The sequence below is a fragment of the Microcaecilia unicolor genome, chromosome 2 (genome assembly GCF_901765095.1).
Source record: "Microcaecilia unicolor chromosome 2, aMicUni1.1, whole genome shotgun sequence".
NCBI lineage: Eukaryota > Metazoa > Chordata > Amphibia > Gymnophiona > Siphonopidae > Microcaecilia > Microcaecilia unicolor.
In genome coordinates, this window is record NC_044032.1 from 283,679,905 (window position 1) to 283,704,208 (window position 24,304).

The 24,304-nt window shown below is 43.3% G+C and overlaps 1 protein-coding gene across 1 annotated transcript in view; it reads right to left on the reverse strand.

Annotated features, from left to right (window-relative positions):
* ADAMTSL1 (ADAMTS like 1) overlaps positions 1 to 24,304 on the reverse strand; it is a 550,999-nt gene that overhangs the window by 403,800 nt on the left and 122,895 nt on the right. Inside the window, exon 3 of the mRNA XM_030194223.1 lies at positions 13,922 to 13,967. Within this exon, the coding sequence (XP_030050083.1) occupies positions 13,922 to 13,967 (46 nt within the window). The remainder of the gene's footprint in view (positions 1 to 13,921; positions 13,968 to 24,304) is intronic.

Consider the following 24,304-nt stretch of genomic DNA (forward strand, 5'->3'; position numbering starts at 1 on the left):
ATTTGTCCTGCGAGCGGAGGTTACGGGCGGGAACAAAGGGGGAGATGAGGGTAGAGAGGTAGTGAGGAGCAGCAGACTGAATGCATTTGTAGGTAAGGAGGAGAAGCTTGAACTGTATACTGTATCTGATCGGAAGCCAGTGAAGTGACCTGAGGAGAGGGGTGATATGAGTATATCGGTTCTGGCGGAATATAAGACGTGCGGCAGAGTTCTGAACAGATTGAAGGGGGGATAGATGGCTAAGTGGGAGGCCAGTGAGGAGTAGGTTGCAGTAGTCAAGGCGAGAGGTAATGAGAGCGTGAACGAGAGTTCAGGTGGTGTGCTCAGAAAGGAAAGGGCGAATTTTGCTGATGTTAAAGAGGAAGAAGCGACAGGTCTTGGCAGTCTGCTGGATATGCGCTGAGAAGGAGAGGGAGGAGTTGAAGATGACCCCGAGGTTGCGGGCAGATGAGACGGGGAGGATGAGGGTGTTATCAACTGAGATAGAGAGTGGGGGAGGTGGGTTTAGGTGGAAAGACGATGAGCTCGGTCTTGGACATGTTCAGCTTCAGGTGGCAGTTGGACATCCAGGCAGCAATGTCGGATAAGCAGGCCGATACCTTGGTCTGGGTCTCCGCTGTGATGTCAGGTGTGGATAGATAAAGCTGGGTGTCGTCAGCATAAAGATGATACTGAAAACCATGAGATGAGATCAGAGAGTCTAGGGAAGAGGTGTAGAATGAAAAAAGAAGGGGACCAAGGACAGATCCCTGGGGAACTCCAACAGATAGCGGGATGGGGGTGGATGAAGATCCATGAGAGTGCACTCTGAAGGTACGGTGGGAGAGATAGGAGGAGAACCAGGAGAGGACAGAGCCCCGGAACCCAAATGAGGACAGTGTGGCAAGAAGTAAATCGTGATTGACAGTGTCAAAAGCAGCGGATAGATCAAGGAGGATGAGGATGGAGTAGTGGCCTCTGGATTTGGCCAGAAGCAGGTCATTACAGACTCTAGAGTGCTGTTTCTGTCGAGTGTAGAGGGCGAAAGCCGGATTGAAGTGGGTCGAGGATGGCATGAGAGGAGAGAAAATCAAGACAGCGGCTGTGAATGGCACGCTCAAGTATTTTGGAGAGGAAGGGTAGAAGGGAGATGGGGCGGTAGTTGGAGGGACAGGTAGGGTCAAGTGATGTTTTTTTGAGGAGAGGTGTGACTACGGCGTGCTTGAAGGTGTCAGGGACGGTTGCAGTGGAGAGAGAGAGGTTAAGGATGTGACAGATGGAGGGGGTGACGGTATGAGAGATGGTGTTGAGTAAGTTGGTGGGGATGGGATCAGAGGAACAGGTGGTGCATTTCGAGGAGGAAAGAAGGCAGGCGGTTTCCTCCTCGGTGATGTCAGGAAAGGAGGAGAAAGAGGCCTGCATGAAACTCCCCCATGCATGCTCAGTTTTTACACATATGCAAACATGGGGGGGGGGGGGAGATGTGGCAGCCCATAGAAAGGGTTGCCAAGCTGGAGGACCACTTCCACTGGTGGGGCCTGAGGATTATGCCAGCCATAGCAATGTTGCCGCAAATTTTTTTTTTTTTGGGGGGGGGCTAAGCCCAAAGTGGGGGAACCCAGGCTCCCATCCTCCTCCCCCCTCCCCCACTACTACACTACTGGTCTAGTGATCTTCAGGTAGGAGCAATCCCCAGTCACTCCTGCCTTGGCTGGGGCTATCTCCAAAATGATGTCCATAGTGGTAGTCTCGCACTACCATTGCTAGACGTCATGCTTAGTAAGTCAGATCCTAACACTGCTACCCTTAACTGGATGCTGCTTAATCTGCATATTTTGGATTCTCTCAAAATCATACTTACTTGGGAGGTTCAAGGACCAAATTTGGGAATCACTATCTTACTAAATGGCTAAGATTCTAGGCAATAAGAGGAATTCTATAAACTAGGGGCTAGATGCATTAAACTTAACGAGCCATTAACGTGGGTTTTAAACTGGTTCTAGCCAGTTTAACATGCAAGTAGTAAACCAGGACATGCACACAAGGGCATTTTCCTATCACGATACCAGCTAACGAAAACGGAATGCAGATGAGCAAATTAGTACTATAATGTGTAGAAATCGTATTGTAATGAGATGCTCTACCGTTTTCCGATTGCCTAACCATGGAAAATCTAACGGGAGGTCTGTACCTCTCGTTGGGGTTGCGCAGGATTTATTTGCCTCTAAAAACTTCTGTAAATTTAACAAAAAAAAAAATCATGGAAAAAAACGTCCAAGTGCTTGTCAGGAACGTCCTTTATGGACGTCCTTCACTCAAAACAACAACAAAAAAAAGGACGTCGTACTTCTTAATTAAATTTAACAAAAAAAAAACAATTGGGGAAAAAAACATCCAAGTGCTCATCAGGGACGTCCTTTATGGACGTCCTTCAAAACAACTTCTTAATTATTCCTCTCGCTCTTCTATCTGTTTTAAATCTTCCTTTGAGATATTTTCCCTTCCTCATCGGCAGCTGAAGAGAGGGCTAATGGACGATTGTGAGGCCCCCCCACGGCCTCTCAGCCAATCACAGCGTCTTTAGCTGACACCAGTGACAGCTAAACATGCTGTGATTGGCTGAGAGAGACCTGGAGGAAGGGCATAATCGAGCACCCTTGAAGAAAAACCCGTACTGCTCGTCAGGGACGTCCTTCTAAAGTGCCTAACATGGACGTCCTTCACTAAACCAAAAAAGGACGTCCCTGACGAGCACTTGGACGTACGGAAGGTAGGGATACGATACATATTAATAGTTAATTGAAAATGTTGTAAGGATGGGTTAGCAGGCGGTAGGCTGGGGGTGGGGGGGGGGGGAGAAAAAAAGCTTTTCCTATATTTGTTTTTTAGTGAAGGACGTCCATAAATGACGTCCTTGGTATGCACAGAGCAGCCAGCATAACGCTTGGCTGCTCTGCGCATGCTTGATCGGCCAACCGGCCGACTGGCTTCCGAGAGAATAGAGAACGCAAGCGAGCTACAACGAGCAGCTCATTTGCATTCCGTTTCCTTGATACATGGCCGTTCCCTAACGATACGCTATGGAATCGGTAAGGGAAGGGCTCTTCCGAGGACCTTAGTGCATCTGGCCCTAGGTGTCTGCATTTAAGAGACCCTTGCATATGTAAATGTATAGAATGCTAGCACTTATGCATGTAAGTGTATACTGACCTGCAAAAGTTCCAGATGGCACCTAAGCACTATTCTATAATGACACGTGTCATAATGTGCAAAAGCAAAGGATATATACATGGCAGGGACATAGCCAGCCCTCCGATTTTTGTGGGGAGCCAGGGGTGGACTGGGAGAATAATGCATTCCCTCTCCCTCCCAGCCCGGCACGTTAAAAATACCTTTGCTGGTGGTGTGCTGAGGCCCCGCCAGCCAAAGAAATTCGCTGCCAAGCTGCTCTCCTTCTCCTCTTGCTGCTGCAGGAAACAGGAAGTTGGAGGTGTACTTCCAACCGCTGACTCAAGGACTCCCCAAGCATGCTCAGTACTTGCATAAACTGAGCATGAGTGAGGAGTCCTGGCCTTAGTGGCTGGAGGCACGCCACGACTTCCTGTTTCCTGCAGCAGCAAGAGGAGGAGGGGAGCAACTTGGCAGTGAATTTCTTTGGCTGGTGGGACTTTGTCACCCCCACCAGCCGTTGAATGTGTGCTGCAGGTTTGGAGGATGCCTGATCCCAAAGTAGGGGGACCCACACCCCCAAGGCCCCTCATGGCTATCACTGATATATGGGTAGGACTCCCCTTATATGTATACAGTATGTGTCCCCAAAGCATTTACATACCCATAGTCACGCCTGATCGATGGCTGATGTAACTGTAGGTGTGTAAATGGAAGGCACACTGATAATGGGCTATGTTAGTATTCTATAACAGAATCTGGGCACCCAGGTCATTATACAGTAGGCTCCTACCATGCATCATCGAGGTGCCTATGTGAAGGGGCTAGTTATAAAACTGCCTCTGACATCAACAATCTCAGATACTCTGATTTGTTTGAAACATGTGATGTGGGGGTATCAGTGATGGTAGTTTGGCCTTTCATGTGCATATTTCAAATTTAACTAAGGCATCTTTGCTTTGCTATGTAGGATTTGATTATTATATCTTTATCTGGAACAAAATGACCTTCATTTGTTTTACACATTTGAGTTCTTAGTAGTTATAGGAATGTTCTATTTGCAGCCATTACTGCTCAATCAATAATATTACGCCATCCCAACATATTTGATCATGGTAGACCACTGCTAGAAGAACACCACTAGCTTCCCGCTTAGTAAAGGATTCGTTTCAAGATCTTGACCGCAATATTTAATGTCTGCTTAAATCTTCAGCCCTAGTACTTGGCAGACCTTTTGATTCCTTATATTCCAATGTGTGCATTAATATCCTAGGATCAATACTGTTTATTATTACACCACCACATAAAATATGGCTGGAAGTCTCTTGACATATAGCCTTTAGTTTCCAGGCCTTATTATTCTGGAGTTCTATTCCTGTAGCTATGTGTTTTTCTTGAAAACTGTTAAGGGAGGCCTTCGGAAGAACTGGAGACTCTGTCTTGACTATCTTTGCTGAAACTATGATTTCTGGAACAGTCTTCTCTTCTTTGTTATTTATGCTTGGTTTTGGTGTTTTGCTGACTAGTCTTATTAAGTTGTGCTGTTTAAATTTAGTTATGTTCTTGCTGGCCAATATTCAGCCAGTGGTGGACAGCATTTTATTTTTTGTCCACCACTGATGCTAAAACCAGAAATTCAATGCTGGGCCCTGTGTGGGCTTTGGCATTACATTTCCAGTTTTTTTTTGTTTTGTTTTTTAACCTGTTAATGTGTCACTGGTTAAGTTAAAATTCAGACTTATCCAGCAATGGGTTAGCACATAAAGATAAGAAAGCTATTTATGCACTAAACCTAGCCGGTTTGGTAGGAATATTGGAACCTAACCAGACTCCACCCCTGGAATGCTCCTGAGATAGCCGGCTTTAAGTTCGTCACTAACCAGTCATTTTCAGCAAGGATAACTGGCTAAGTGCCGCTGAAAAATGACCAGATAACAAGCAAGTTAACTGGTCGACGGCATTTCCAGCCAATTAACTCACTTTGAATATCAGCCGGTATATTATTTACTTTGAGAATTGCTTTGGTACATTTTTAAAGGTGGCATATCAAACAAATGAACTGAACTCAATTATGCCATTACCAGATATAGAACCCCCTGGAAATACCAAAATTAATCTCTTTAAATCTTTGCAATAATAAAGAACAACAGCCTAGTGCTGAATCTGAAACACTGATGGGATTACGCCGCCAATCTTGCTCTTTCAGGGTGGGTCCTAGACTGGTCCAGCAGGACTCAAGGAAAAGAAATTAGCAAGTAAGAACTGTCATTCTTCCTATTACCTGGGTAGGTCAGTCTAGATAAGGGGAACATACTCAATCATTAGGACCCTGAGTGGGAGAAAGACAAGGTCCCACTGAGAACTGCTCTTCTAGCCCCAACTTCCAATCTGTAATGCTTTACAAATGAGTGCAAAGACAATCAAGTTGCTACCTTTCAACTATTCTCTGGATCAACTGCTCTAGATTCAGATATTTTATGCTTTTATTTATTACTTTTGTATCCCACATTTTCCCACCTATTTGCAGGCTCAATGTGGCTTACATATTACCGTGAAGGCGTTCGCCAAGTCTGGTAGGGAGACAGATACAAGTGATGTAGTGGTCGAATAAGGTACGTGTGTTTCAGGTGCAATGGGGTTGGGAAGAGGGAAGGTTATGATAGTGTCCTGAACGATCTTTGGTTTTGCTGTGTTGCAGAGTTTAGGCATTTATGTTGGGTCGATAGGGTATGCCTTTTTGAACAGGTTGGTCTTTAGTGATTTCCTGAAATTTAGGTGGTCATAGATTATTTTCACAGTTTTTGGCAGTGCGTTCCATAGTTGTGTGCTTATATAGGAGATGCTGGATGCATAGGTTGCTTTGTATTTGAGTCCTTTGCAGTTTGGGTAGTGGAGGTTTAGGTATATTCGTGATGATCTGGTTCTATTTCTGGTTGACAGATCTATTAGGTCTATCATGTAACCTGGGACTTCGGCGTAGATAATTTTGTGGACCAGGATGCAGATTTTGAAGGTGATACGTTCTTTGATTGGGAGCCAGTGCAGTTTTTCTCGGAGGGGTTTGGCATTTTCGAATTGTGTTTTACCGAATATCAGCTTGGCTGCTGTGTTTTGAGCGGTCTGGAGTTTCTTTGTGAGTTCTTCTTTACATCCCGCATAGATTCCATTGCAGTAGTCTGCTTGGCTTAGTACCATCAATTGTATTAAATTACGAAACATTTCCCTCGCGAAGAAATGTTTTATATGTTTAAGTTTCCACATTAAGTAGAACATTTTCTTTGTTGTGGAGTTTACTTGGCTCTCAAGAGTAAGGTTGCGGTCGATTATAACACCAAGTATTTTAGGTTATCTGAGATAGGGAGGGTGTTTATGGTTGTGGGTTTGTACTTATTGTGTTGAGATGAGAGGATGAGGCAGTGTGTTTTTTCAGTGTTCAATTTCAGTTGAAATGAATTTGCCCGAGTCCATGGTGTTCAAACCGAGCTTGATTTCGTTGGTGATTTCTGTCAGATCGTGTTTGAAGGGAATAAAAATTGTGACATCATCTGCATAGATGAACAGGTTATATGCCGAACTGAGAGCCCCTTAATCCAGCTGGATCACCAAAATGTGCCCTCTATGTTCCCAAGGAAGAACATTCTGGAGCCTTCTAACATACCTTTTCTGCAGAATGAGGTAATAGAAGATTTGGAGGGAAATATAAAATGTCCTCTAATCAGGAGCCCCTATATTCTTTCCTACAAAGCAGTCTGGGGATTTAGGAGAGGCTACCAGAGCCTATAGGGGTTGCACCTCTTTGATGACCAGATAGGCCACCTGAAAATATTGCAGTTTATCTGCAAGCAGGCTGGACTTGGCAAAGCAGCACGCTTAATCTAAAGAAAAATAAGATCTAAGCTGTAATACGAGCCTCAACATTCATTGCCAAGACAATCAGGAAAGGAAGAGCAAGATATCTGAGGATTCAGGTGCCTAGAAGGAAGAAAGGAGAAGGAAAGCTCAAGAGCTGTGAGTGAAACCAGAATTCACACAGCTCTAGTCAAACACTCAGTCTTTCAGTTTCAATCTCATGAAATATCCATTCTGCTCTTGACTCTCAAGCCCATCCTACCCAGCAAGACAACCTGGGGCTGTAGCTTCTCACTGTACTTTTCCCCAGCTGTAGACTAAATCCAAGACCAGACCTCCCAGTTTGTCTTTCCCCCAGAGGCACAGTTCCTCTCACCCACCTCTGGATTGAGCAGGTCAATTCCCAGTTCCACTCTCAGTGGGTTACTCTCTCTCTCCCTTCCTTCCCCGGATCCTCCTCACTACAATCTCTGCCCTCCCCCCCTGGCAGATATCCATTGGAAGTAACAACCCCTGCTTCTATGTTGGGCAGGATATCCCCTGAACCCCACAGGTCCTAGCGGGCATTTGGGCAATCAAAGGCCATGCTTTCAGTATGGCAGATGATTTTATCCCATCTAAATCCCACCCCCAAATATAAGAACACTGTCATTCATATTTTCATAACATCCACAACTGTTTCAGTCTCCCAACTCTGCCCACTTTAGGCAGCTCTACTAATTCCCATCATCATAGTAGCCCCCAAGGGATTACATACACTATGGACTAGCAGGACAAGAACCAAAGAGAAGAGAACCGGGAGTACTTCAGATTCAGTGATGATGAATTCCACACTCTACATTTGTCTTTTGTATTTGCTCATATTTATTTATTTATTTAATTTATTTAATTTATTTATTTATTTGTAACATTTGTATCCCACATTTTCCCAACCATTATAAGGCTCAATGTGGCTTACATTATACCATAAAGGCGATCGCCAAGTCCAGTAGATGTTAAAGAAATACAGTTTAAAATAAGGGCCAGGTAAGGTTAGAGTAAACAGGTACAAAAAGGGACAAGAAAATAAAGGAATATATAATGTCCAATGTGATGTAAGGTATTGATGCAGAGTTGGGGATCACCAATATAGGTGTTTTTACTTAAACATACATACTGGTACCCATGTGTCTTTTTACATTGCTTTATTTATCAATTTATTTGTTTGCTTATTTATTTAAATTATCTTCAAGTTTAGGCTTTGAGCTATGTATCCCCTATCAAGCAGGACCCTTTGTTTTGGTGCACTGGTTAGCCTTGTCCCACTGGTTCCCTACTTAAAGCCCCAGTCATCTCTGAACACTCACAATTAATCTACAGGTGCAAGGGTTTATGGCTATTTTGTATCTGTGGCACATGAAAGCACATATGTACTTTCTCTTTGAAACTGGTGAAAAATCTTTTAGATTTTTGCTCCAGTTTGAAAATTGTCCCTGCCCCAAAATCCATGTGAAGGGCAATTCTATAACTAGGCACTCATGGGTATGTGTCCCTTTGCACAGGATGCTAAGTTATGCGCATGCTCACCACATAGAACCCCCCCCCCCCCCCCCCCCCCACCACCACCACCACCACCACCACCACCACAGTTACCTCAGGTCTGTGACTAGTGTAACTGTGGGCACCTAATTTACAGTAGCATTCTATAATGAAATTTGAGTGCCCAGATGTCAGATAGGCTCTTAATGCATGGCAGTGGACCACCTAAATAGTGCCCACTTACAGAATTTCCCCCTTAGTCTTCTACAATGCTGTTAAGACAAATTGAAAGACATCCTTTCCTTTCCTAGGGGGTGGACAGCACTTCCATTCATTTAAAATTCTACATCGATAAATGCAACCTTCTAACTTTTTTTTCCTGGGATGTATTTGTGAACTCAGCTTCGATTGTTTATATTCTGGCTGCATTGTTCTTGGTAGCAGAACATCCTGATCCCAGGACTTAAAATGTGTTTGCTTGATTCTTTCTGCTGGTCATGTTGCATTCATTTGTGGAGACAAATTGTAGTATTCATTTCTAAGGAAAAAGGCAGAGCAGAGAAGGATAGTTTTTCCTTCAAGGCAGTGGCAACATCGAACATTTACCATGAACCAAAAAAAAAAAGAACAAAACTTGAGTTTGAGATAGAGATTTGAGAAAAAAAGTGCAACAATAAATCTTGCTTCTGTGAAAAATGTTAATGAAAACGTTTATGAGGAAATAGATGAAAATCAACACAATTTGCCATTCCCTGTTTCACTTACAACTGTTTTAACACAACACAAGGCAGAGGGAACTAGCAAAGTTTACCTTTTTCTGCCTTTTGTTTAGAAATTTACCCTTCAAAGTCTATAGAAAATAATTTTTCTTTCTAGTCTTGCAGTTTCCTCCTGATTCTTTGGGCTGCTGAGATATGGTGCCAAGAAACTTCATTCATAATCACCAGGGCACCACTTTAATAGTCCCTATGAAGCTAGAAACTTTCAGATCAGAGTACTTATGCCTCGGCAGTAACCCTAGCCTTGGCCAGCCCAGGAAACAGAAGTTAGGCTTAAGAATCAAACCACAAGGCATTTAGGAATGGATGTGTATTTGCAAATTTTGAGTAGTCACAGTAAAACTATGGAAGAAGCAAACTTTCATTTTCATTCATGTCACTTAATGTCAGACTGGATCCTCTTTTTTTTTATTAAGGAAGTTATGACATTGCCATTGTTTGGAGATGGAGAGAAGGAAGTTTATGATTTCAGAGAGGACCCCAGTAGATTATTCCCAGACCAGTTTATCTACAAAGAGTTATCCCAATAAAGTATCTGGATAGTGGACTGAGCATCACCACTATCCAGATAAGGCTGGCTGTCATCTCTCTATCTGGATATTTAATGACACTCTATTTACAGATTTTAAGTGCTGTAGCTGGCATTTAAAGAAAAGCACTGACCTCAGTGGCTGAATATTTACTCCATAAGGGCTCGCTTGCCTTATACTATGATTACCCAGCCAGTTTAGCAGACTGCTTGATTTCTTACTGTATGTTCCAAGCCAGCAGTGGCGTAGCTATGTGGGGCCATGGGGGCCTGGGCCCCCGTAGATTTGTCCCTGGACCCCCCTGCCGACGACCCTCTCGACCTCCCTCCCGCCGCCAACCCGCTGTCGCCTACCTTTGCTGGTGGGGGACCCGCCAACCGAGGTCCTCTTCTTCCGGTGCAAGGATTCGTTCTGTTTCTGTGAGTCTGACGTCCTGCACGTACAACATGCGGAAGAAGAGGACCTCGGCTGGCGGGGGTTGTGGTCCCCCGCCAGCAAAGGTAGGCTGCGGCGGGGGAGGGTTGGCAGCGGGAGGGGGGTCAAAGTTGTTGGTGGTGTGGTGGTGGCAGCGGCGGCGGCAGGGGGGGGGGGGCGGCGGCGCCGGGTGGGGGCTAAAATGTGCCCCCTCACCTTGAGCTCTGGACCCCCCTCCCACCGAAGTCTGGCTACGCCCCTGCAAGCCAGTCATTGCATTTCCTCTAAATTGTTCCCTGCCTTCCAGAGGTAGGCTTGCCTTTGTTAATATTCTTATGGCCCTGTTTACTAAGCCGCGCTAGAGGAGCATTAGCAATTTCAGCTCGTGCTAACTGTGTAGATGCTAAAAACACTAGCACAACTTAGTAAACAGGGCCCTTAGGGATCCTTTTACTAAGGTGAGCTGAAAATGGCCTGCGGTAGTGTAGGCGTGGGTTTTGGGTGTGCGCAGAATCATTGCTCAGCGCACCTGTAAAAAAGGCCTTTTTTAAATTTTTGCCAAAAATGGATGTGCGGCAAAATGAAAATTGCCGCGTGAACATTTTGGGTCTCAGACCTTACCACCAGCCATTGACCTAGCGGTAAAGACTCACGCGGTAACCGGGCGGTAATGACCTCTGCGCGCCAAATGGCACTTGGCATGTGTCCGATACGCATGGCAGAAAATAAAAATTAATTTTTTTGGCCACACGTATCGGACACGCGGCAAAAATGAAATTACCACAAAAGCCATGCGGTAACTCCATTTTGGCGTTCGTTGGGCACATGTAGACGCTTACACAGCTTAGTAAAAGGGCCCCTTAGTTTTTTGTCCTTGCCCCATGGTCTCTAATGTTGTACCATTATGTTTACATCAAGAATTGACCCTACATAAAGGAGGCATTTTGACATGTGTCCTGATACCATGGGGGTGTTGGGATTTCTGTTGGAAAAACTGTTATTCATGACTTTTTATACTAGTATTTGTCTTATGGAACTTACTGGCTTTGGAACCTCAGAAATAGGGCTCATATAACTTGTTTCATCATGGTTTACAAACTTGGGGCCCTGTTTAAAAAGGCGCGCTAGCGTTTTTAGTGCGTGCTAATGCTAGAGACACCCATATATTCCCATAGGTGTCTCTAGTGTTAGTGCACACTAAGGGCCCTGTTTACTAAGGTGCATTAGTGTTTTTAGCGAGCCTACCCTTAGCGCACGCGCTAACCATGTATGCGCCTATAGGGATATTGTAGGCACGTACATGGTTAACACGCTGTTATGACCTGGTTGTATAGCCTGTCTCACTGACACAGATTACTCAATAATTACTGTGGATTCTTTTGGATTCGTATTAGGTAAATGAGACTTTTATTAGAGGTTCATTATTGTCTAAGATACACAATGATTAAGATATACACAGTGATTAAGCTATATAATTGAAAAGAAACAATACCTTTCTATAGTTAAAAAGAAACAATCATTACATCACTGGTCACTACATCCAAGCAAAACTAGGAATTTCTAGACCAGGAAAAGAAGCAACAATACACTACACATACTTCACTGGTCCTTAATCTCTGCATCCAGGCTCTTATCATCAGCTGGGGGGGGGGGGGGGGCGAAAGCCAGGAGTTTCTTGACCAGGAAATATAGCTCTCTGAGTAGTAAGTACGTTACTCACAGACGAGCTCCTAATTTCACTGGAAAAAATTCCCCTTTTTATTAGGCTTAAAACTCATGTTCAGAGCTAAGGAAAATTACAGAATGCTTGAGAATTTCTCTGTTTTGGTAAACAAGCCATACTGTGGGAATGTGGACACATGTTTCTCAGTCCAGGTGGACAGTCTGAACTCGAAACAGGCTCCACCTCCCCCCACACATAGCTGTGTCTTATCTTCTTACACATTCCAAATCATTTTCACACAAACAGAATTATGTACTCGGTCACTCACATAAAATTGGAAAGCAATCTTTAAAATCCTTCCATTACACACACGTACATGGTTAACGCACGTTAAAAACATTAACGCACCTATAACGCTGCTTAGGGCCCTTGCTGTATAAACGTTATTATGAAATATATATATATATATATATATATATATATATATATATACACACACACACACATTATTCATTTGTATGATTTTTATATAATTTGTAGATTATTTTGGTGATTGTAGCTACTTTAACTGTATGATGTATGATATGATCATACTGTACTCTGTTGAGTTTATGGCTAATTGATTATAAATATCCAGATTAAATTACATTAAATTAAAATGTCATATGTAGGTATATTTTCAAAGCACTTAGACTTATAGAGGGGCATAATCGAACGACACCGGCCAAATAGATGGCCAGCCATCTTCGGGGCCGGCTCCACAAAGGGGCGGAGCCAACCATATTTTGGAAATACAGTTGGGGACGGCTAAATCTCAACATTTAGGTCAAATGTTGAGATCGCCGGGTTTAGAGATGGCTGGCTTCGGTTTTCAGCCATAATGGAAACTGGGCCCGGCCATCTCAAACCCAGCAAAATGCAAGGCATTTGTAGTGCACTGGCCCCCCTGACATGCCAGGACACCAACCGGGCACCCTAGGGGGCACTTCTAGAAATTAAAAAAAAATAGCTCCTAGGTGCATAGCTCCCTTACCTTGGGTACTGAGCCCCCCAAATCCCCCCCCAAAACCCACTCCCCACAACTCTACACCATTACCATAGTCCTTTTGGGTGAAGGGGGGCACATACATGTCGGTACAGTGGGTTCTGGGGGGGTTTGGAGGGCTCAACATTTACCACCACAAATGGAACAGGTAGGGGGGGATGGGCCTGGGTCCACCTGCCTGACGTGCACTGCACCCACTAAATAGTGCTCCAGGGACCTGCATACTGCTATTAGGGAGCTGGGTATGACATTCAGGCTGGCAAAAAAAATTTAATTTTTTTTTGGGTGGGAGGGGATTGGTGACCACTGGGGGAGTAAGGGGAGGTCATCTCCGATTCCCTCTGGTGTGGTCTTCTGGTCAATTGGGGCACTTTTTGGTGACTTGGACCTAAAAATAAATGGACCAAGTGCAGCCGGCGAAATGCTCGTCTGAGCCGGCCATCTTATTTCCATTATGGGGTGAAGCCGGCGATCTCGTAACCACGCCCTTGTCCTGCCCCACCCCGTCCCGCCTTCTGTACCCTCCCTTGAAGGTTGGCCGGCTCCACGACGAAAAGCAGGTGGCGCCGGCCAAAATCGGCTTTCGATTATGCCAATTTGGCCGGGATCAGGAGATCACCGGCTATCTCCCGATTTGTGTCAGAAGATGGCCGGCGATCTCTTTCGAAAATGAGCTCAACATTTTCAAAGTAACCTATGGAACTTTTTAAGTTTAAATGCTTTGAAAATGAGCCTCTTTGTGTTATATGGATTGGTTTTGTGACTGTAAACCACTGTGATGGACTGTTAGGTCTAATTGTGGTCTAGCAAATTGTTCTAAAACAACTCATTTCCTCCTATAAAAGTTGACTACTTAATAAATTCTTCTTGGAAACTAAAGAAGAAATTCAAGGCAAGCTCTGAATTCTCACTGCATCAGTTAATTATCTTTAAGACAGCACAAAGAGGTGCATTATAATTATTAAAGTTCACTTACCACATTGCCGCACGTTTTGTATCGGATATTTCGCCCTTCACAGATTCTAAAAAAAAAAAAAACAATAAAAAGAATAAAGCATGAAACAGGGCCTGTTCTGGTGAGTCCCTTTTTGTTCCCCTACCCCTCTCCCCCTTTCCTTGTTAAGAAATTTCGGGGCGCTTTTACAAAGGCACGCTGAAAAAAGGCCTGCAGTAGTATAGACGCACAGAATCATTTTTCAGCACACCTGTAAAAAATGCTTTTTCAAACTTTTTGCCGAAAATGGATGTGCAGCAAAATGAAAATTGCCACGTGTCCATTTTGGGTCTGAGACCTTACCACCAGCCACTGACTTAGCGGTAAGGTCTACGCGGTAACTGGGAGGTAATGGTGTACGCGTGTAGAATGATGATTACCACCTGATTACTGCCTGCGCGCCAGAAAATAAAAATATTTTCCGCATCAAAAATGAAATTATCGCAAGGGCCATGAAGTAGCCGGGCAGTAACTCAAAACTGACATGTGTTAGGAGTGCATAGGCATTTGCGCAGCTTAGTAAAAGGGCCCCTAATTTTCACAGGTCATAGCTATTTTATAATTGCCCTGCCCCCTCCCCTGTACAAATGGAGTAGAATGGGTAAACACGAATCAATTGTTTACTCTTTCCAAAAGTATAAAGGCTAGGGCACACATCATGAAGTTACATAATTATACTTTTAAAACAAATAGGAGAAAATATTTTTTCATGCAACAACTAGTTAAGCTCTGGAACTTACTGCCAGAAGATGTAGTAAAAGCAGTTAGCATATCTGGGTTTAAAAAAGGCTTGGATAAGTTCATGGAGGAAAAGTTTATAATCTGCTATTAAGATAGACATTTATTTATTTATTTACTTGCTGCATTTGCATTTTCCCACCTCTTTGCAGGCTCAATGTGGCTTACATTATGCCATAATGGCAATCGCCATATCCGGTATGAAAAGACACAAAGTATTATTACATTTTAAATACATAAAATGATAAAATAAAATTATAAGTAAGTAGATATAGAATTCATTTCAGGCATTAAAGATCAGGGGTGATATATAACATTCAACAGTAACAATGTAATTGAAGTAAACAAATGAAAAGAGTTCAATGTTATCTTGTTCTAGTAGTTTTGATATCAGGTCATTTATATGGGGAAGCCACTACTTATCCCTGAGGTCGGTAGCATCGGATCTTGCTATTCTTTGAGATTCTGTCAGGTACTTGTGACCTGGATTGGCCACTATAGGCATATTTTCAAAGCACTTAGACTTAAAAAGTTCCATAGGTTACTACGGGGGTATTTTACTAAGCCGTGATAGTGTTTTTAGCTCAATCAGATGGCAATAAATGCCGAGATGCCCACAGAAATATAATGGACATCTCATCATTTACTGCCAGCTGATTCCTACTGTGAGTTCAATACACTACTGCGGCTTACTGAAAGACCCCCTATGGAATTTTGTAAGTCTGTAGGTCTTTTACTAAGCCACGGTAGTGTTTTAAATTTGTGGTAGAAATCAGCTGGCAGTAAACACCAAGACACCCATTATATTCCTATGGGCATCTCGGCATCTGATTTCTACCATGTGGTAAAAACGCTATCACGGCTTAGTAAAAGATCCCTTATGTGCTTTGTAAATGAGCCCCTGTTGGAAGCAGGATACTGGGCTACATGCCCCTGTATAAGACGCTGGTGAGGCCCCACCTGGAGTATTGTGTTCAGTTTTGGAGGCCGTACCTTGCGAAGGATGTTAAAAAAATGGAAGCGGTGCAAAGAAAAGCTACAAGGATGGTATGGGAGTTGCGTTCCAAGACGTATGAAGAGAGACTTGCTGACCTGAACATGTATACTCTGGAGGAAAGGAGGAACAGGGGTGATATGATACAGACGTTCAAATATTTGAAAGGTATTAATCCGCAAACGAATCTTTTCCGGAGATGGGAAGGCGGTAGAATGAGAGGACATGAAATGAGATTGAAGGGGGGCAGACTCAGGAAAGATGTCAGGAAGTATTTCTTCACAGAGAGGGTGGTGAACGCTTGGAATGCCCTCCCGCGGGAGGTGGTGGAGATGAAAACGGTAACGGAATTCAAACATGCGTGGGATAGGCATAAAGGAATCCTGTGCAGAAGGAATGGATCCACAGAAGCTTAGCTGAAATTGGGTGGCGGGGGGAAGAGGGGTTGATGGTTGAGAGGCTAGGATAGGGGAGGGCAGACTTATATGGGGTCTGTGCCAGAGCCGGTGATGGGAGGCGGGACTGGTGGTTGGGAGGCGGGAAATACTGCTGGACAGACTTATACGGTCTGTGCCCTGGAAAAGACAGGTACAAATCAAGGTAAGATATACACATATGAGTTTATCTTGGGCAGACTAGATGGACCGTGCAGGTCTTTTTCTGCCGTCATCTACTATGTTACTATGTTACATGGACCTTTGGTCTGTCCCAATATGGCTACTCTTTTTTTTTTTTTTCAATCTATAAGCATTTTAAGGTTACACCATCCAAAATACTCATGAATGCAAAGGAAAAAAACAATAAATCAAAGCATTAGTAACAAGAAAAAAATAACTTATCTACACCATAGCCCACAATAAAAAAGGACCAATAAAAAAAAATAAAAATAGAAAAAAAAATTAGAAATAAATCTGAGCAGAATTACAATGAATCTAACAGCTGGTTAAGGAACTCATGAGAAACTTCTTTCTATTAGACATTCCTCCCTAGCAAAAAATAATTCTAAGAACTGTTTTGGATCAAAAAAACAAAAAAGATTTACCACCCAAAATAAAAAAATAATGGCAAGGACATTTCAACCCAAAAGTATCATCTAGTATAAGTACTCTTGGTTTTAAACCCATGAATTCCTTCCTTCTAGCTTGGGTACTTCTGGAAAGATCAGAAAATATGCAAACACAGGATCCTAAAAACTGCTTATAATGTTGAAAGAAAAGTCTCAAGACAATATTTCGATATGGTAATTTTTATGTTCATAATATGCATGAATGGGAAGAAGTTGTTTCTGTAGATTTTTCTCCCCATGGCTGTCTTTGACAGTAGAACATTTTGAAAAATCTGTTTCTTGAAGTTGTACAACTCTGATTTTTTTCCAATTCCTTTCATAATGATTCCGGATAACCTTTAGTCTCAAGCTGAGCGTCTTCTTTTACTATATACTTTGCTAGAATGCCTAGAATTTTTATCAGGGGCACATGGTTCACAACTGTTTCTTTAAAGCAAGGGAGAAGAGGAAAACAAAGAACAATAGAAAAGAAGGAGGTGAAGGAATAAAAGAAGCTGGTTAACCCAAATCGAATTGGTGCTTGGCAAAAGGGTGAATGTCCCAAAGCAATAGTTCATTAACCTATTTATTTGGGAAATATAATAGAAATAGAAGAGTGGCCTAATGTTTAGAGCAGGTCCCTAAGAAGGTCCTTGTGATCTTGGGCAAGTCACTTAGAGCCCCTTTTACCAAGCTGTGGCAAAAGGGGGCCTGCACTGGCGTCGGCGAGGGTAAACGGTAGGTCTTCCTTTTTCTCAGGAAATGGCCATGCAGGAAGTGAAGCACTTACCACATGGCCATTTCAGGGACAGCTCTCACCACCACCCATTGAGGTGGCAGTTAGGGCTCCTGTGCTAACCCGGTGGTAACCGGGCAGCGCGCGGCACTGCCCGATTACCGCTGGGTACACACCGGCACTACAAAAATTAAAATATTTTTATAGCACCGGATATGATGGCACGCTAGGGGGGTGGGAACTACTGTTAGGCTTTCTGCGGTAGCCCGGAAGTACTTCCTTTTTAACGAGCGGTAAGCCCTTTGTAAAAGGGGCCCTTAACCCTCTGCTTCCTCATATACAAACTTACTCCCTGATACAGTAGTCAGTGCTGGATTTATACAGCAACGTCATTTAAATAAAGACTCAAATATTTGGCACTGGCTCGTACCAGATATTGGTCCTGAATATCCGAATACAGACTGATCAGCTAAAGTTATCTGGGTATTGACTTTTCCTAGATATTAAGCAGATTCTCATACTGAATATCAGCAGAACATGGATAACTTCTGGTTCTGCCAGATAATGCTGGAGTGGTCAGAGACAATCGACATTAGCCAGATAATGCCACTGAAAACTGGGGTAGGGCCCTAGTAGCGCTCTAGAAATGTTAAGCAGTAGTAGTAGTAGTGAGTAGCACCTATCCAGGTGAGTGCCATCAAATATCAGGTTCTTGGATTTTAAGCCCTCCACAGATAGGAAAAGAGTTAGGGTCAGTATTCAAAGTGAATTAACTGGGCAGAAGAAGCTCCTGCCCAGATAAATTGTATATACAGGGCTATCCACGGATATTTACTGACACTAACCATCTGAAACCAACTACTCAGTGAACAGTCCAGAGGCAGCATCAGGGTGGAGTCGGCACTTAATTAAATGCCAATATGCAGCCTTAACCAGTAAACCAGCCAAAGAGGACCGCGTAAATAGCAGTCCTATCTTTGGCTGGTTTAACTTATAGAATGTTAGGTATTAGGAAAGGAATGGAAAACAAAAATGAGGATGTTATAATGCCTTTGTATCACTCCATGGTGCGACCGCACCTCGAATATTGTGTTCAATTCTGGTCGCCGCATCTCAAAAAAGGTATAGTGTAATTAGAAATGGTGCAGAGAAGGGCAACGAAAATGATAAAGGGAATGGGACGACTTCCCAATGAGGAAAGGCTAAAGCGGCTAGGGCTGTTCAGTTTGGAGAAAAGGCGGCTGAGGGGAGATATGATAGAGGTCTATAAAATAATGAGTGGAGTTCAACAGGTAGATGTGAAGCGTCTGTTTATGCTTCCCAAAAGTACTAGGACTAGGGGGCATGCGATGAAGCTACAAAGTAGTAAATTTAAAACGAATCGGATAAACATTTTCTTCACTCAATGTGTAATTAAACTCTGGAATTCATTGCCGGAGAATGTGGTAAAGGTGGTTAGCTTAGCAGAGTTTAAAAAAGGTTTGGACGGCTTCCTAAAGGAAAAGTCCATAGACCATTATTAAATTGGACTTGGGGAAAATCCACTATTGCTGGAACAAGCAGTATAAAATGTTTTGTACTTTTTTGGAATCTTGCCAGGTATTTGTGACCTGGATTAGCCACTGTTGGAAACAGGATGCTGGGCTTGATGGACCTTTGGTCTGTCCCAGTATGGCAATACTTAGGTACTTAACAGGTTAAGGCTGAATCCTAGCAATTAACAAGTGCCGACAGGCTGCATATACCGGGATAATCAATGCCAGTGTCTGCACATGACATAAATATCTGGACATAAAGCCGATGATGGTGAAAAAGAAATTGCTGACCTCTGCTAGATTAATATTCTCAGCGCATGTTAGTGAGCGGGATACCCCTCTATTGATACGTTTACATTGGCTGTCGTTAGAGGCCCAGGTTGACTTTGCCATGATTTTCAGTATTCTATATGGTAATGTTCCACCCTATAAACTGGAACTAATAGGTTTCCCTAATCCCAGCAGTTTTAGGGTATCTAGGAATCCTTTATTGTTATAATATACAAATCCAATGAATATTTGTCTGAAATTGGTGTTTTCCATTACTTTCTCATTTCTAGCAGCTCGGGTCTGGTACACTATGTTGCTTCAGCTAAGAATTTTAAGCTGCTATGGCCAATTTATAAAGCTTTTAAAAACATTTTCGGTCAATAATGTTTTACTATGTTAATTGCTGTATGGTATTATTGTAATTTGTAATTCTCCAGGAATTATCTAGATCTTCTTAATTCTGTAATATGCATAGAACTTTGTGGTTATTGCAGACAATAAGAATAAATTGTATTGTAGTGAATATTTACTCCATAGTGTACCTGAATGTAACTCACTTTGAGCTAAATCCAAAAACCCATCTCAGCTAAAAGGCACCCTGGACATGCCACTAAATTGAACCACCTAAGAAACATTCAGCACATTTCCTGCATTCTCTCCACTGTCAACAGGGCCACCGAGAGACATGGCAGGGCCCAGGGGCAGAGCCAGACCACCACAAGCTGTCCCCCCCACTTGCACTGCCCCCCCCCACTCACACCACCACCCTGCACCTTTTTGTCTTTGCCTCCAAGGGGGGGGGGGGGGCTTGTGCTGGCAAACCACTTCCTGCATGCCTACTCCCACAGTCTGTCCTCTCCTGCTCCTGTCTGTGCTGGGAGTCAGGACCTAGATGATTGCAGTAATGTGATATCATGCTAACGCAATCATCCTGGTCCTGGGTGGCAGGCAGGACCAAGGGAGTACAGAACTGGAAGCAGGCATCAAAAAGAAGCTTGCCAGCACTGAGTCCAGGCCCCCCCTTGGAGGCCGAACCTGGGGAATTTTGCCCCCTTCCCTCCCTCTTTGCCGCCCTGCTGTCAAGAGGTTAAGAGAAGCCACAAAGCAACACATCTTGATCTTGTGCTCTTGTGTGAAAGTGGAGATTGGCTTATTTTTCAGAAGTGAAACCCCCTTTCTGTCTATATGAAGCTCCTTTTTGGACAGCAGCACAGGAGCAATCGTTGATAACTGATATTAATCCATCCCTTCTTGTAAGAGTGATGAAATGAGATCATAATTGATTTGGTACAGTCAATAGCAGTGGGAAACTTTCCTATAATCTTAGCAGCTCTCTTTAAAGAAAAGAGCTATTATAGTACAAGGAACAAAGGGATATGATTAAAGAGCAGAAACAGTCACAAAGCAGTGTAAAGGGATACTGGATCCAGTGATTTATCATCAGTTTAATGAAGAATGAAGGGGGTTATGCTCTGAAATTTTTCTTAATCTTTTTATCGTACTTGTGATGTTTTTTCATTTTAGGATTCTATGCTGTAAAATTCCCTTCAAGAATCATGCATTTATCTGTGTCTGAATTCAGAAGAAATATTAACAAATGGTTATTACTGCAGTGAAAGACTCCAACTTCTATTTCAAAGAAACATTATTTTCCAGGTGTGCTCAAAGGATGAAAAGAAGAGAGCAAAACCATCCTAGACATTTGAAACCAGGACATACAGAATTTAAAAGGAACTGTAGAAAACTAAAACCTTTTTTTATTTATTTATTATTTATTTTTAATTATAAAGCACCTAGGATATGAATTTTCACCAAGTACTGCCTGTGTTCTTAGCTTTTATTTTAAAGAAGACTGAGAACAGATATTAAAAACAGATTAAACAATGTGACACTCCAGAGAAGTGTCAGCGTTATACAGCTGGCAGTAAATTGCTCTTCAGCCCACAACAATTCATAAAAATGCATCCTAAGAACATCACTTCAAAGCATTTGTTTTAGTTGGAAAAATATTCCAACGTCTCTAATCTCCCGTTTCGAGAAAATATCTTTAAAAGGGGGGGGGGGGGGAGGGCTATGGGTCTAATCATACAGAAACTGTGTGCTCAAATATAATAGAATCAGAGCTGCCAAGTTCTCCATTCCAGGAGGGAGACTTTTTGGCTGGTTCTGGTTTTTAACTTACATTCCAAAGCAGTGCAGCATTTGTAATCCATGATTCTACCCACTGAGGGGGTCTTTTACTAAAACTTACCTTGAGTTATCTGCAGCGGGGCCCATAGGAATAACATGGGCCCCGCTGCAGATAACTCAAGCTAAGCTTTAGTAAAAGACCCCCTGAACTCAGTGCTGCAGGTCCCATAATGCACCAGGATGAAGTTGACAGAAATCCAGGACCGGCCAAAGAGTCTCCCTCCTGGAACGGGTAACTTGGCAGCTCTGTAGAAAATCAGCCTTTATCAATATTGCTCTATAAATGGAATATATTTTATCTGGGATACGAATGTTATTTCTCTTTCTCTGACACATTTACTGAGTGGTTAGGTTTCCACAGCATAAGAGGTTCATCTTTAATTTACTGTCTCACTGAACAGCAAATGCAGTGAAATCATGTGGCCCAGATAAGGCACTGGCAGTTAAAGTAAAGACAAAGCCTTGTTCTGAATTATAGCATGTGACTTTTTGGCCACAGGGTGAAAATAGCAACTATTTAATCACCGGCACTCTTAACAAAGTAAACACTTTAATATGATTATAACAGGAGTTGAGACCAAGGCACAGATTTGTTTTCCCAGCATTGAACAGCCTGCCCTCAGGCTAACAAAAAGTAAATAGGCAGGATCTTCAATTGCTGGCATTCAGGGAAACTCAACTGAATGCTAATTTCCTTGGATGGGCCCATACCAAATAACTGCTTTAGTTAAGGCCTTAAATCATTGAAACCTTTGCCAATGCTGGTGTCATGTCAGATGCAGACTATGAAAAAAAACATAACTTGTGAATTTTATCATTGCGACACTTGAAAAGAAATTAGAAGTCTATATTCACTTAGGGGCCTATTTTACTAAAAGGTTGCCATGCGGCAACCTGGAATTACCGCCAGCCCAACGTGGGTGCCACAGAGCTGCCAAGTTTCCCATTCCAGGAGGGAGGCCGGTTCTGGTTTTAAACTTACATCCCAAAGCAGTGTGGGACTTGTAGTCCACGATTCTATCCATTGAAATCAGTGCTGCAGGTACCATAATGCACCAGGATGAGGTTGGCAGAAATCCAGGACCGGCCAAACAGTCTCCCTCCTGGAATGGGTAACTTGGCAGCTCTGGTGCCAGCGGTAGTTCCACCTCTACAGAGTTGCCAAGTTACCCATTCCAAGAAGGAGCTCTTTTGGCCAGTCCTGGTTTTAAACTTACATCCCAAAGTAGTGTAGTGTTTGTAGTCCATGATTTTATCCACTGAAATCAGTGCAACAGGTCCCATAATGCAACAGAATGAGGTTTGCAGAAATCCAGGATGGGCCAAAACGTTTCCTACCTGGACTGGGTAACTTGGCAGCTCTGCTTCTAGCGTGCATGGAAATATTTTAAAAATATTTCCACAGGGGTTACCCGGTGATAGCTGCTGCCCAGGTTGCTGCCAGGTTAGCGCAGGAGACCTTACCACCACCTCAGTGGGTGGCAGTAAGTGCTCCCCCCTGAAATGGCCATGCGGCAAGTGCAAACTTATCGCACAGGCATCTTTTTTTCAGCCTTTTTACCCGCTGCGGTAAAAGGGGCCATGGCACCCAGCAAAAATGACCCCCGTTGCTATCACAGGCAGGGCCCCTGTTACCACAGCTTAGTAAAAGGGCCCCTTAGCTTTGAAACCCAGGGGAAATGATTCCACGCTGTCCTGTACACAGTTCAGAGCTGACAAAATTGATGTTGCTATCTTCAGCAGCCTAGCCTCCAACTCAGATTGCAATGTTGAACTGAGTTGTGGCATGATCAAGTTGGATAATAATAGTGTATGGATTTTTCCTTCAGGAACTTTTCAAAGCTATTTTTTGCACTCAGTTATGCTAGGTACCTTGAATGCACCGTCCATCAGCAAAATCCAGAGAATTGTGTATTGAGTGAGAATATGCTTCATTTTTTTAAATGCAGTGTCCATTAGTTTCACAGAATATCCTCTAGTCTTAGTACTATACTATTTGGAAAGGTAAACAACAGTTTGCTCTCCCACTCATCTCTTCTACAAGCCCAAGAGCTCTAACCTGTTTAGCCTCACTTCCCAGGGAAGCCATTCCATCCCCTTTATCATTTCGCTGCCCTTCTCAGCACCTTTCCTAGTCCCGCTATATCTTTTTTGAGACAAGACAACCAGAACTTTATGCAGTACGCAAAGTGATGAACAACCATTTTGCTGGATTTTAAGACTACAGTAAGAACATAAAAGTAGCCATACTGGGTCAGACCAATGGTCCATCTAGCCCAGTATCCTGTTTTCCAATCAGTGGCCAAGTCAGGTTACAAGTACCTGACAGAAACCCAAATCGTGGCAACATTCCATGCTACTAATTCCAGGGCAAGCAGTTGCTTCCCATGTCTGTCTCAATAGCAGGCTATGGACCTTTCCTCCAGGAATAGAAAGACATCAAGATTTCTGACTTGGAAGTGTAGCTCAGGGAAATACCTACAGATGCTCATGTATTTACCTGCATTCAGAAAACAGGAACTGCATATCCAGAATGAAACATGATACTATACAGAAGAAGGGGCCTGACAACTATTTTCATCCTCATGCTCAGTTTCACTAAAAGCAGCGTGCCGGACGTGAGGGGAAGACAGAGCAGGGCAGGCTACTTGGTGGCGCCAGAGACCGGTGCTGGACAACACTTCAACTGGCAGGGGTTGGGGACCCCTGCCAGCAAAACCAGGGGCCCAGATGAAATTTGGGGGGCCCAGGTCCCCGTGGCCCCACCTAGCTATGCCACTGCTTTTTACCATCTCAGCAGTATCTACATAGTACTGGGGTAGTCTCTGGATAGATCTTAGACAGAGTCAAAGGCACT